The 15,061-nt window shown below is 36.4% G+C and overlaps 1 protein-coding gene across 1 annotated transcript in view; it reads left to right on the top strand.

Annotated features, from left to right (window-relative positions):
- Ccdc88a (coiled-coil domain containing 88A) overlaps positions 1–15,061 on the top strand; it is a 130,107-nt gene that overhangs the window by 13,301 nt on the left and 101,745 nt on the right. Inside the window, exon 3 of the mRNA XM_013017916.1 lies at positions 12,229–12,337. Coding sequence (XP_012873370.1) covers positions 12,229–12,337 — 109 coding nt within the window. The remainder of the gene's footprint in view (positions 1–12,228; positions 12,338–15,061) is intronic.

Here is a 15,061-nt window from a genome sequence, read left to right as displayed (position 1 = left end):
TGAACTCTGGGCCTGGGCGCTGTCCCTCAGCTCTTCAGCTCAAGGCTAGCACTCTACCACTTGAGCCACAGCGCCACTTGCGGCTTTTTTTCTTTTTTTGCTTATGTGGTGCTGAGGAATCGAACCCAGGTCCTCATGCATGCAAAGCAAGCGCTCTACCACTGAGCCACCTTCCCAGCCCCAATGAGTAGTTAATTCTTAAGTGATAGTTCAGAGGTTCAAGCAGAAATAAAGGAAGAGACTAGGTTTAGGTTTAGAAGAAAGAAACAAAAAGAACAGGCAATTGTAGTCAGAGGTTGAAGAAATTCAGATTTTGGAGGTTCCAGTTCTGAATAGTGACTAGTTAGACCATTGCTTATGTATAGATAAACTGAACATTAATTAAGATAACTAAAGCCCAGAAAGAGTTTCACTCATTAGTCTTTAAAAATCTATGATCTCTTGGGGCTGGGAAGGTGGCTCAGTGGTAGAGCGCTTGCCTTGCATGCCTGAAGCCCTGGGTTCGATTCCTCAGCACCACATAAGCAAAAAGAAAAAAAAAGCCAGAAGTGGCGCTGTGGCTCAAGTGTAGAGCGCTAGCCTTGAGCTGAAGAGCTGAGGGACAGCGCCCAGGCCCAGAGTTCAGGCCCCACGACCGGACCCCAAAAAAAAAAAAATCTATGATCTCATGTTCACTAAAAATAAAAATTTAAAAAGATAAAATCTATGATCTCTTACTCGTAGAGACAGAAATGAATATTAATTTAAAAATTAAAATAGAAAGCTAGGCAACCAATAGCTAATTTTAACACCGTGGATACTGAAGAATAATTCATCTTGGGGAAGGAAGAAAACATAACTATGTACATAAACATAATCCTTGTGGCGAAATAAAAATAAACTAAGTGTGGTGACATGCTGGTAAATCAGCTACTTGGGAGGGAATGTAGGAGGGTATGGTTCATAAGGCCAGCCTGAGCAAAAGTTATCAAGACCTTATCTCAAATAACAAGACCTCTACCACTTGAACCATGTCTCTAGCCTTTATTTTTTGCTCATTATGTTGGAGATGAAGTCTCATGTCTTTTTCTGCCTGGGCTGGCTTCAAACTATGATCCTCTTAATTTCCCACTTGAATACCTAGGATTATAGGCACCAGCACAGTTCTTCACTTTTAAGCATAAACACCAAAAGGTCAACATCAATTACAGCTTTCTAAAAATACATCACTAAGAGATAATTCTGGAAACTTGGTAGAGTGAAAAACACTAAAAGTCTAGGAGACAATGGTATTGGTAGAATTTGTCGTTGTAGCTCTTTTGAAACTCTATTAGTAGCTCATGATTTCAAAAGGAAGACTTAGGTGATAAATTGAGGTTACACTTTATCCTCATAGAAGGTAGTTGTGAGTGTCTTCTGAACCACCTGCACAGAAACTTAAGGAGCCAAAATGAACCAAAAGATGCTGTCCTTTAAATACCAGACACTGGTGCTCTGATTGCTACTAATGCTTTTAATCACAGAATTGAGAGAGGAAGATGGTAATTTTTTATTGCAATTCCACCCTTTGTTATAAGTCTTCTTCTCTAGCTGAAGTTACTTCAGCTTCAGGTATTGAAAAGGCCTGTGCCCTTGAAAAAAGATTTTTAGTCAAAATTTAAAACGAGGCTAGTTGCCATAATTACAGTTTATTTTAGTTTATTAATGAAAATATATTGTACTCTGGAAATATTTTATATAGGTTTTCTTTGTTTGCCATATACAGTTGTGTATGTTTATAATCCCAGGACTCCAGAGGATGAGGCAGGATTGTTGAGCTCAAGACTTGCTTGGGTTAGATTTGAGTTCAGTGATAAGAGACTTGCCTGGGGTGTAAAGGCCCTCAGCACTAGGAGGAGAAAAAAGAGACGGTGGTACTTGTCACTAATAATTAATCAAATATAATATTTAAATTACCCTAGGAGGAGAGTTCATGTTGACTATTATTACTGTATTTAAGTTATTAAAAAGGGAATAATACCCATAGTAGTTTGCCACTGATCAAGGAAAGACATCAGCCCTCTTTGGTATTTCTTGAGTCTCTAGGACTGACTGGAACTGAAGCTATTATATATTACTCTAGAATACTGATTAAGAAAAATGAGAACAAACCTCTGTGGCTCTGTCTTCAATTTAAGGACAGTGGGTAAAGGTTCCATCATAGATCAATGCTGCCTATTGATCCTATTAACATTCTTCCATTTCAGTCATGTGGTCAGTTACTATAGAAATAAATGTTTTACTACCTTATTCAAAGAACTGGTTAGCATAATACTAAGTCCTTAGATCTCCATTCCAACAATAGAAAATGATTTGCCCAATATCATTCTTAAAGTGAAATCAGCAGACCCCAGTGATTCTGAAGATGATTGTCAGGTCAGAATTATTTCCATAATAATACAAACAAGCCATTTGGCGGTGTTGAAAAAGCACTGGTTGCACAAAAGTAAAGATGCTTCTGTGCATTTCTATAATCTCAGCCCTCAGCGGCTGAGGCCAGGAGGGTCTTCCGTGATAGGATAGCGTAGGTAAGCTACAAAATGAGAGACCCTGTCTCTGTAAATAAATAAATAAATGTGGGTAAACTGACGGCACCTTGAGAGTTGAGGGAGGGTTTCTGAAACCAAAATGTTAGAAAATTGCTTTCTTGATATAAAGGGCTCACACAGACTTATGACAAAAATCAGCTCATATCTATAATCCTAGCTACTTAGAAAGCTGAGATCTGAGGATCAAAGATGCAAGCCAACTTGGGCAAAAAGGTTCAAATGATTCTATCTCTGATTAACTAGCAAAATGCTGGGTTGTAGGTTGTAGTGCAAGTGGTAGTGTACTAGCTGTGTTGGGAATAAAAGCCAGAGGAGAGTGAAGTCTTGAGTTCAAACACTGCGACTGGCACAAAAATAAACAAAGGGTAGGTCTTCAGCTATTTTATCTAATTTAGATAAAACTAAAGTTAGTATTTGTATAATACTGGATTTTTACTAATTTTGAGTCTATTTGGAATCTGTAAAGCATTAAAAGATTCTAAAGCATTAAAGATTTTGTGTTTGTTAAACTAATGAATGTAATGTATTGCTAGCTCAGTCTTGGGCTAATTTAAAAAATGTCAATTTTTTTCTTTTAACTTTTTTTTGTCTAGGCTTGGGCACTGTCCCTGAGCTCTTCAGCTCAAGGCATGAGCATGCGCTCTACCACTTGAGCCACAGTGCCACTTCCGGTTATCTGGTAGTTAATTGGTGATAAGAGTCTCAAGGGCTGGCTTTGAACTGAGATCCTCAAGTCAGCCTTCCGAATAGCTAGGATTATGGGCGTGAGCCACCAGCACCTGGCTTCAACTTTTGAAGAAGTAACTAAGTATTATCTAAAAGGATAAATATATTAGAGGGGCTGTTTCTGTAATCTCTGTAGTGATTATATGTTACATACCTCTCTAATATGACTGGTCATTGGAAAGATTGAATGGAAGTATGCTATTGATATGTAAGGGATTATATAAATGTTAAGTTGTATTTGTTACCTGTTATGCATGGTGATTTAATTTTTGAAAAGTTGAGATGGAAATTAAGTTGAAATAGTATCTTAAAAAAAAAGTCCCACGACTGGACCAAAACAAAAAAAAAAAAGTCCACTCATTTTCCTCCTGATACTCAAGGATAAGATATCTTAGTATTCAGACAGCCCTTAATTGTGATGCGCTTTATCCAGTTAAAGCAAACATTCTAGTTTATGGAAATTTTAAGTTAGATATGTAGATAACTTATTTTTTCACATGTTTTAGTGACATACAGATATTATGAGATCTCAAAAATTTAAAATAAAAGCTATAAAACTAGTCATACTATAGTGGCATGGTGAGAAGCCTGAACACATGTACTAAAAGTGCTAATGGTGCCTAACCAGTACCATGTAAGCACCAACAGAGAACAGATGGTCCAGAAAACACACAACAGATTTGAAGCTGAATAGAAAAGGATAAAGCCATTAAAATGATCAGATTTCTGTTTCTCATAGATATTAGTCAATGAATAAATAAAGACATAACTCTTGGTTATCCAGGGACCAATTCTGAGAATAAGTGCTTACTTTTCCTTTATTTTTTCTCCTAATTTAAAATTGTATATATACAGTGGTAGGTAATACTATTACCTGTTTATTATGTAAGTGAAATTACTACGACTTGTCTTACAGGCCATTTATAAATGTGAAATAGTTTGAGAATCGCTTTTGCTGCCCCCTTGATATTTAACTTTATTAGACAGCTTTGGGATATATTTTAGGCTATTATTCACTAGAACATTAAAGGTATTTCATTTCCATCTAATAAAAAGATAGCTAGAAAGATAGTTGATTTGAGTTTATGTTGTTTTGGAAATAGCTGCGTATTAGTAGGAAGTAGTACCAGTTCATAATCCATGTGTGTTACATGGGTATCATTTAATAGCTTATCTTTTATTTTAGAAAAAGGCCTTTCCAAAGATATGTTCTGTAAAAATACTTGCAAAAAAAACCTCATAAATCTTCCTTAATTAAGATTATTTTGAATTAACATTATTTTGCATTTAAATATTAAATAAAATGAAAGTCAGGGCTGGGATATAGCTCAGTGGCAAAGTGCTTGCCTAGCAAGTGCAACGTTCTGGGTTCCATCCCCAGTACCAAAAAAGAAAAGACAAAAAAATACAGTTAAAATGAAAGTCAGAATATTTAGAATACTTAGTAGATTGTACTTTCTTTTTTAAAATTTTATTTTATTGTAAAAAATTCTGTACATAGGGGTTACAGTTACATGAGTAAGGCAGTGAGTACATTTCTCGTCCAGCATTGTTACTTCCTCCTTTATTTTTTTTATTTTTTTGGTTGGTTGTGGGGCTTGAACTCTGGGCCTGGGCGCTGTCCCTCAGCTCTTCAGCTCAAGGCTAGCGCTTGACCACTTAAGCCAGCGCCACTTTTGGCTTTTTCTGTGTATGTGGTACTGAGGAATCGAACCCAGGGCCTCATGCATGCGAGACACTCTACCACTGAGCCACCTTCCCAGCTCCGCCTCCCCCCCCTTTTTGTTTTCCCACTATCCCTTCCCTTCACCATTTCACTCCTCCATTTCCACCATTTCACTCCTCCATTTCCCTCATTCCTGCCCCCCCACCAGTTGTAAAATTCGTTTCTAATATAGTATCTTGTGGGTATCATTGTTGCAATGGGTCATCCTGTGGCCTTGTTTCAGCATTTTGTTATTCCCCTTCCCCTCCCCAAATTAGACAAATGCATATACAAGATGCAGGGTACCAAAATCAAGTACAGTGACAACAGGGGATACATCATAGGGGAAAAAAACATTAAAAAAAAAGAAAAAAAATCACATAGTACATTAAAAACAACATCAACAAAGAAAAACCTCTTGTGTCCATATCTTGGGGTTCATATCGCTTTGTATCATCTTACTGTACTTTCTTTTTAAAGAAGCATGGAGTCATCTAGATTGTTTGCTGACTATTGAGATTTTATTGTATATATCATTAAATAAATATATATGAATTAGAGTTTTTCTGTCTTTACATAAGATGCAGTCTTTTACCTTTTCACTTTAGTTTTTTACTTATTTTAAACTTTAGTCTCATCAATATTTTATGATGCTGTGAATCCTGGCGTTGAATTTTAGGTATAGTATAGCTTCATTAAATGTGCTTTATACAATCAGGCACAATTACTAGTGTGTGTGTGTGTATTTTTTCTTTTTTCTTTTTGCCAGTCCTAGGGCTTGAACTCAGTACCTGGGCACTATCCCTGAGCTCTACCACTTGAGCCATAGCACTACTTCTGGCTTTTTCTGTGTATATGGGACTGAGGAATCTAACCCAGGATTTTATGCATGCTAGGCAAGCATTCTACCACTAAGCCACGCTCCCAGCCCACAATTACTAATATTTTCTTCTAGAAATAAGTAAAATATACAAGGTTCATGAAGAAAATAATTATATTGTGCTTTTCAAATATACTTTAAAAATATTTTCCAGGATTATAAGAATTAGTTAAGACCAAAAGGTTTTGGAAGTAAAAACCAATAATGATGTGCTTACTCTTTTTCTCTTTCTTCCCTTACATCACTTCTTTTTTATGTATGTGTGAGTGACTATATTGTGTGTAGTATCTGTGTATGTTTACTTCCTGATAGTTATAGGTAAGATTTTATCTTTCTGATGTGTGTCTCTATTTTCCCATGTCCTGCTAATATTGTTAATGGAAGTTTAGTTAGTTTCTACAGCAGTGTTACCATGAGATGTTGACTAAAAAGCTAGGTGTTACTGTTCCTGAAGTTACTCTGTTAATTTGCCTTTCTGTAAATTCATCCTTAAATATTTTCTATAAAGTTGAAATTCAGGATTTTTCACAAGATTTTTCCTTACATAAGGAGATTACATCTTTGGGGATAAAGGGTCCAGTTTTCCATGATTCTAACATATGTCAGTGTGACCCTTAATTCAGATTAGGCATATATCAAATAGGAAACTTGAACCGTGTAATTGAAAGTTTATTGCTTTGTGGATTCATGCCTAAAAGTGCTTGGTGGTTGTCCTGTTCTCCCAAGTCAAACGTATATGATGATAGATTATGGTCAGTCCAGTGATTCTAAGGAGGTAGGAATTTTTCAGTTTTAACATCATACTAAAATAACATTCAGTCAGATACAGGGCAAATGAACAATGGGAGCCTTGAATGCTAAATAAGCCGAATTGACCAAAGGACTCCATTATTCTTTTGTACTTCTAACTGAGTCTACAGGTTATAGAAATTCCTCAGATCTCTCTTACATATCAAAGATAGGCAGAACAGTTTCATAAAAAGAAAATTTTGGGAGCTGGGAATGTGGCTTAGTGGTAGAGTGCTTGCCTTGTATGCATGAAGTTCTGGGTTCAATTCTCAAAACCACATACAGAAAAAGCTGGAAGTAGTGCTGTCGCTCAAATGGTAGAGCACTACCCTTGAGCAAAAAGCAGCTCAGGTACAGTGCCCAGACCCTGAGTTCAAGCCCCAGGACCGGAAAAAACAACACAAACAAAACCACAAAACCCATGTTTTTTAACAAAACATTCTTGAAAGATTTTAATCAAACCATACTATTTTCTTTTGCACTATGGCCCTTTTAACAACAAACCAAAAACCAACTTTTGGTTAGTTCATAGAAGAGCTTTATACAAAGCAAATTTTCAGATTGCCTGACAACTGAATGAATTTTGGGATACCATGTGAGGAATGTTAGACAAAAATTTTTTTAAAATATGAAATTTTTGAGGGTTGGACATACAGCTCAATGGTAGAGTGCTTGCTTAGCCCTAGGTTTGATCCCCAACACTACTAAAAGCAGTAACAACCAACTTTGGGAGGGAAAAAACACTTAAAAATTAATAATAATTTTATGTCATAATAATATAGTATTACAAAATTTGTTAAATGGGAGTGAAATAATAAGTTTCTAAGAATACTGTTGTGACAGATGCTGGTGGCTCACACCTGTAATCCTGGCTACTCAGGAGGCTGAGATCTAAGGATTGTGGTTAAAGTCAGCCTGGGCAGGAAAGTCTATGATTCTTATCTCCAATAAACCACCAGAAAGCTGGAAGTGGCATTGTGGCTCAAATGGTAGAATGCTCGCCATGAGCTGAAGAGCTCAGGGACAGCACCCAGACCCAGGGTTGAATCCCATGGCTGACAAAAAAAAAAGAAAAACAAAAGAATACTGTTGTATGTTGTCATGAAGTAATGGGTGTGTACACTATATGCACAGTATGTTTTAAGATGCATACATTTTTAGAGGTTATACTGATTTTTTTGGTAGTTACTCCCTGGAGCGTGCCTCCCAGCCAATATTCAATATTGTTAATTTTAAATACTCAGTTTTATAATAAAATAATATTGTGATGAACTGGTAAGGAAAGATGAATTATGTTTAATTTGATTACATACTATCAACAGAATTGGGAATATGCTGGAGTAGTATAATAAAACTATGTACACATAGGTTTTATAGAAGACATTGCTGGAGCTTTTCTGTCAGTCTTCTCTTTGTTTCTTTTAAATGATATTTTTAAGAGAAAAGTCTAAATAGTATAAAAAAAGAACCCTATGGTCCTTGGTGAATGACAGTTTGATCTTCCATTTCCTTATTTATAGTAATTCTGGATCCTACTATTTTGTAGGTCTGAGTATTATGAGTATATAAACAAGAGTAGTCATTGGTGAGAAGCAATATGAAAAGTTTTCTCGTAAATAATTAGGGAAGTAGAAATTAAAAGAAGGCTAAAGAACTAATGAATATTAATGGTTGCCAGTGAAATTTAAATAACTGTAGGTATACGTAACATTTCATTAGTAGGGTTGTTTCTATTCTGTTTTCCTAGTTACAATTATACTTTTCCCCACAGTCATAGCTTGACTACTAAACCAAGCTTTTATACATTAAGTAATTTGACCAGTACAGTAGATACTCTGAATATTTGCTGAACTCACTGACTAAAAATGTACTGGAATTGACTACATTAAACAAGATTTTCCCTTCAGCTGTCTGGGTTTTTAACCATGACTTCCTGGCCAATCTGCTGTTTGTCTTTGTTTTCTGTGACACGTGATCTGACTTCTGTGATTCTGTTTTTATAAGTTAACTAGTTCTGGTTCATACTTTTACATCAGATACCCACTTTTTCATTTAAATTCTCTTTGCCTCGGCCTGTGCTTTTTTTCATTATTTCCCTTGCAGTAAAGTTAGATTCCTTATTTACCGATATTCTCCCTTTCAGCAGATCTCAACTATAGGTTAGGACCATTCACTATTAAATTGATTTTAAAGTCAGACACTTTAGAGGCTGTTAAGTAAGTTAGACTGTCATCTCATAATTTTTGTTAGGAACCTAGTTTTTAGAATACTATGCTTAATTGCTAATTTGTTCTCATCTTCATCTTCAAATAATAGGTTAGGAAATAGGTAACTTTTTTGGGGGGGGCGGTCATGGAGCTTCAACTCTGAGCTTGGGCACTGTCCCTCAGCTCTTCAGCTCAAGGGTAGTGCTCTGCCGCTTGAGCCACAGTGCCAATTCTGCCTTTTTCTGCTTATGTAGTGCTGAGGAATTGAACCCAGGGCTTCATGCATGCAAGGCAAGCACTCTACCACTGAGCCACCTTCCCAGCCCCGGAAATATGGTAGCTTTTAGAAATAAAAGTTTCAGTGTGATATGATCCCTGTGTCAAGGAGCTTTCAGCCTAGGAGAAAATGAGAGTAAAAATAGCAGTTAGGGTTGGCAACAGAGGTCCAAATCTGTAATCCTAGCTTCTTGGGAGGTAGAGATTGGGAGGGTCGTGGTTAGAGGCCAACCTGGGCAAAAAGATCACAACCTGGGTCCTCATCTCAACCAATAGGGTAAATAGGATTGCTGTGGTCTAGGTTGGGCTAGGCAGAGAAGGGGCGGGGAGGGAAAGAGGGGGAGAGAGAGCCAGAGAGACAGAGAGGAGAGAGTCAGAGAGTGTCTCAGAAATAACCAGAGCAAAAAAGTGGTAGAGTGCCTGTCAGTCTAGCTTGAAGCCATACACCACACCCACTCACACATGTGTGCGAGCGCATACACACACACACACAAACAGAGGTAACTCAGTATTAAAACACTTATGTACAAAATCTTGGAAGAGTTGTTAGAACATTGGAGAGGTCTGAGATAATATGTACTCTAGGATTTTGATAATGATTATATAACTACATTTTCATATTAAAGGAAAAAGATCAAATGAGAGTTAGATGTTGGGAAAACCAGATAATATTTAGCATCAATTTAGATGTAGAATAAGAAGGGAGCTTAATATGTTCATTAGCATTCTGTTACTGTAACAAAATACCAGATTAAATAAAAACCAGAGAAAGTTTATTTTGGATGATAACTTCAAAGGTTCCAGTCCAAGGTTGGTAGGCCCTACTGCTTTTAGACCGGTGGTATAACAGAACAACATGGTAGGGAGTGGGGAGTGCATGTTGAATAAGCTCTTCACCTTATGGTGGGTAGATGGTGGGAGCAAAAAAAGGCAAGGAATATGGGTCACATTGTAAATATCTCCTTCAAGGGCATGACTCCTGTGAATTAAGACCTCCTAGCAGGCCCCCCCCTTTTTAAGCATTTTTACTGCATTTCTACCACCTTAAAATAGTACCACGCGGGGGACTAAGCATGGGCCTTTGGGGCACATTTAAGGTCCAAACCTTCACAGAGGATATATTATTCAGAAAAGTACAGCAAAAATTATATATTAATGATAAAACTTTAAAAGCAGTTCCATTAAATTCTAGAAAATAAGATAGGAAAAGGCACATTTGGGATGGCATGATTTTCCACCCTCAATCCTTTAAAATAAATGCAGTTAATTAGAAGTGCAACATTTAAAAATCATATCATTTTCCTGCTATATTTTAGCAATGATCAAGTAGATAATGTGGAAAAATAGAAAAAAATCATAGAACCAAAAGCTCAAATAAGAAAAAAATTCTTGGGCTGGGAAGGTGGCTTAGTGGTAGAGTGCTTGCCTTATGCATGAGGCCCTGGGTTTGATTTCTCAGCACCACATAAGCAGAAAAAGCAAAAATTGGTGTTGTGGCTCAAATGATAGAGCGCTAGCCTTGAGCTGAATTGCTGAGGGACAGTGCCCAGGCCCAGAGTTCAGGCCCACAACTCACCAAAAAAAAAGAAAAGAAAAGAAAAGAAAAGATTCTTTTTTTTTTTTGGGGGGGGGGGTCCGGTTGTGTCAACCTCTGAAGTAACTAGGATTACAAGCATGAGCCAGTGGTGCCTGGCTTAATGTTACTGAGATGATTTAAAAAATAGAACAAAGGAATAGGGCTTGTCTTCCTAAAGTGAAGATGCAAATAAAACTATAGTAATATTAAAAAGGTTTTAAAGGCACAAGAATAAACAAATTCAGTGGAACAGAATGAACTTCCAAAGTAGACCTACACTTATATGGAAAGCTGTTTTATCATGGAGATTAGTGGGAAATTATTAGTTCTTTAGTAAGTGGTATTTGAATAATTGTGTATTAATATGGGAAAGCTACAATCTGTTCAGGAGGACTTTTTTTTGGTCAGTTATAGGGCTTGACCTCAGGGCCTGAGCAGTATCCCTGAGCTCTTTTTGCTCATGGCTAGGGCTCTACCACTTTGAGCCTCAGCTCCACTTCCAGTTTCCTGGTGGTTAATTAGAGATAAGAGTATCACAGACTTTCCTGCTCAGGCTGGCTTTGAACTACAATCCTCAGATCTTAGCCTCCTGAGTAGCATGATTGCTAAAGAGCATTATACAAAAATTGGTAGCTTTCATATATCACCAATGTCCTGTGAACAAGTAGATTTTAAAAGTAATACGTTTACTTTAGTAGCAAATCTTGTAAGGCATCTAGTAATAAAGCTAATAAAAATCCTGGAGAAAATTATAAAAGTTTTGAAAAAGAGCTGAATGGCAGGACATAGGTAAGTAGGTAGGTAGATACAGACAGACAGACAGACAGAGACAGACTATGCTCATCAGTGGGAAGACTCAGTGCTATCAAGTTGTCAATTGCTCCTTAAGTTTAAAGACTGAGCATATTTTAGTTGAAATCCTAGAATATGATTTGTTGTTTTGTTTATGCACATTCTGACAAATTGGTCCTGCAAATGTTAAGGGCTATGAATATTAAAATGAATTTACAAATAATTTAGATGAGGCTTCTTGCACTACAGACATCAAGGTACTCACAACTATAATAGTTAAAGTAGAGCTGTTAACATAGAAATATATAAAGTAGTCTGGTGGAACATTAAAAAAAAATAGAGAAATTAGCCTGGCTCTTGCATAAAGTGGATACATTGAAATGGTAAAAGTCAATTATATCTGGGGGTAAAATGTCACACTACTGGGTGAATTAGCTATTTGTATGAAAAAAATGCCATATCTAATTTATAAAATGAAATCCCAGGGAACAAAAGACCTAAGGTTTTTTTTTTATAACTCATCTCTTTTTTTATGTTTTTGCTGATTTTACACGTATCAGATGCATTATATTAATTGGAAGCTCAGAATACATGTTAAAGTAACCTGTGTTGGTGCAGATTATTGTACATTCTTAAAAGAAAAAAACTGTATTATATGATTAGTTTTAATTATCCTTCAATATAATTTTACTTTTTCAAATTTCTTCCAGTAATCCTAAATCGGAGAGTCAGAGAGTTAATAAAAAAGTCAACAATGATGCTTCACTTAGAATTCATAATTTATCCATTTTGGTGAAACAGATAAAATTTTATTACCAGGTAAGTAGTTCTTTTTTTAGTTTAATATTTTAATAATAACTTACGTTGTTGTGTTATTTACTGTCACTCATTTACCAATTTTTTGTATGTGTGCCATTCCTCAGGGTCTGGGCTTTTTTGCTCAAGGCTGGCATTCTTACCACTTGAGTATAGCTCCACTTCCAGCTTTTTTGCTGGTTAACTGAAGATAGGAATCTCATGGATTTTCCTGCCCAGGCTGGCTTTGAATTGTGATCCTCAGATCTCAGCCTCCTGTGTATCTAGTATTACAGGTGTGAGCCACTGGTGCTGAAACATCCTGTAATATTAAATGCTTATCATTTATCAGATCCTTTAATCTGTTTGCTGGATAGTCTTATGAATATTAAGGTTATAAGCAAGTACTTCATTATTTTCTAATATTAAAAATAACTGCTATGTATTACCTATTTTTACAACCATTTCCTAGTTTCCTGGAAGGATGCTTAATGTGATTTTGTTAGCTAATTGAATTATGCTTTTATAGAGTATGCTTTTTTAATGGTCTTTAAAAAGCAGACAAGCAGCTGGGTGCCAGTGGCTCACACCTGTAATCCTACCTACTCAGGAGGCTGAGATCTGAGGACTGCAGTTCAAAGCCAGCCCCAGCAGGAAAGTCCATGAGACTCTTATAAACCACTCAGAAAACTGGAAGTGGTGCTGTGGCTCAAGTAGTAGAGCACTAGCCTTGAGCTGAAGAACTGAGGGACAGCGCCCAGGCCCAGACTTTCCAAGTTCCACTACCGACAAAAACAAATAAATACATAAATAAGCAAATATAAAAAGCAAACAAAACAGGGGCCGTGGTTTAAGGGGTAGAGCACTTGCATAGCAAGCATGAGGCCCTGAGTTTAAACACCAGTATTACTAGCTTTCTTCAAGTTACTAATATGCCTCTGAGAATCACTATAGCTTCATTGCACAATGCTTGGTTTGGTACAATTTTAAATGTTTAATTCTATGCATTTTTTTGTTTATTCTGTGATTCATTTCATTCTTGAGTTAAGTAGAAGTGTACTTTTAAGTTTTCAAGCATGAGATTTTTTTAGTATTTTTTTTTGTTAAAGAATATGATTTATAGGCTAGGAATGTGGCATAGGTGGTAGAGTGCTTGCCTAGCATGCATGAAGTCCTGGATTTGATTCCTCAGTACCAAATAAACAGAAAAAGCTGGAAGAGGCACAGTGGCTCAAGTGGTAGAGTGCTAATAACCTTGAACAAAAAGAAGCTCAGTGACAGTGTCCAGGCCTGAGCTCAAGCCCCAGTACTGTCAAAAAAAGAAGAAGAAAGAAAAAAGAATGTGGTTTGTATGATGATTCTGATTCTTTGACATTTTAACTACTTAGTTTAGCTTCATTATTTTTGTATCTGTACCAGCTATTGAGAATGATGAGCTGTCACATCCTTTTGTACTGGGCTTACCAAAATTTTCATTATATACTTTAAAGGTATAATATTAATAGATACAGATGAGTTTAAAATGGTTAAATCATCTGGGAGAGTTGGATCATTTCCCAGTAATTACTTCTATATATTTTCTTTACAAAAATGGTTTAAATTTTAACTTTTTTATAACAATGGTTTTAAAAATTTTACTCTTCTTTTTCCCCTAAAAGCTATATAAAATTATATCTTTCATATGTATATAAAATTGCAAAAGCCAAAGTTAGTGACTATCTTTGTTTTCTTATGGAGTAGTTCAGTGACCTTAGAATGCCCCATTTGTTGTGCCTCCCCTCCCCCTTGCATGCAGTCTTGGGCTTTGAACTCAGGGTGTGGGTGCTGACCCTGAGTCTTTTGATGGACTTTCCTGCCTGAGCTGGTTTCAAACCATGATCCTCAGATCTTATCCTCCTGAGTAGCTAGGATTACAGGCATGAGCCATCAGTGCCTCGATTAGAATGTTTTAATTCCAGTCATTCTGTCTTATACTTGGAAGTTTTTTGTGTTTTTACATTTTTGTTCTTTTTTTTTTAATGTCTTTTGTGTGTGTATTGGTCTTGGGACTTGTATTCAAGGCCTGGGCTCTGTTCCTGAGCTTTTTTTTGCTCAAGGCTAGCCCTCTACCACAAAAAGGTACATGACCTTTTCATTCTTTTTTCTACAAATATTGAAAGCTTTTTAAAAAAAAAATCATAGTCATGTTTCTTCAGATCAAGCCACATTTTTAATCCTTTCTCCCATGATTTTCTCTTGTATCTGACAAGAAGAACACAACATCTTTTAAAAGTTCAGAGAGAGCATTTTGTTAGTAAAGTTTCTCATTATTTATTTGTCTAAACTTGCCTTTATGTCACTCTTCTTTGATTTTTGTCTTGTTTTGTGTCTGGAGATAAGAATTAAACCCAAAGCTTCATACATGTTAAACATGTCTTCCACTGAGTTACCCATCTCACACTCCCTGCCCCCCCCCCCCATGATATTGGTGGAAAACTCAAGGGCTTATGCCTGCCTAGGCAGTCATTCAGCCACTCAGATGTACCTCTAGCCCTTAGCTCATAAATAGTTTTTCATAAATAGTTCTGTTAGGCACATAGCTCTTAGTTGACAATTGTTTTTCTCTGAGTACTTCCCACATTTTATTATTTTGTCTCTGCTTCCCTTTTACTTTGAAGGATTTTGCTCCCTCCTTCTTTCTTTCTTTCTTTCTTTCTTTCTTTCTTTCTTTCTTTCTTTCTTTCTTTCTTTCTTTCTTTCTTTCTTTCT

This window comes from Dipodomys ordii, unplaced genomic scaffold (assembly GCF_000151885.1).
Source record: "Dipodomys ordii isolate 6190 unplaced genomic scaffold, Dord_2.0 Scaffold37, whole genome shotgun sequence".
Taxonomy (NCBI): Eukaryota; Metazoa; Chordata; class Mammalia; order Rodentia; family Heteromyidae; genus Dipodomys; species Dipodomys ordii.
Note: the sequence above shows the minus strand (reverse complement) of the source record. Positions and strands in the feature narration are given on the sequence as shown.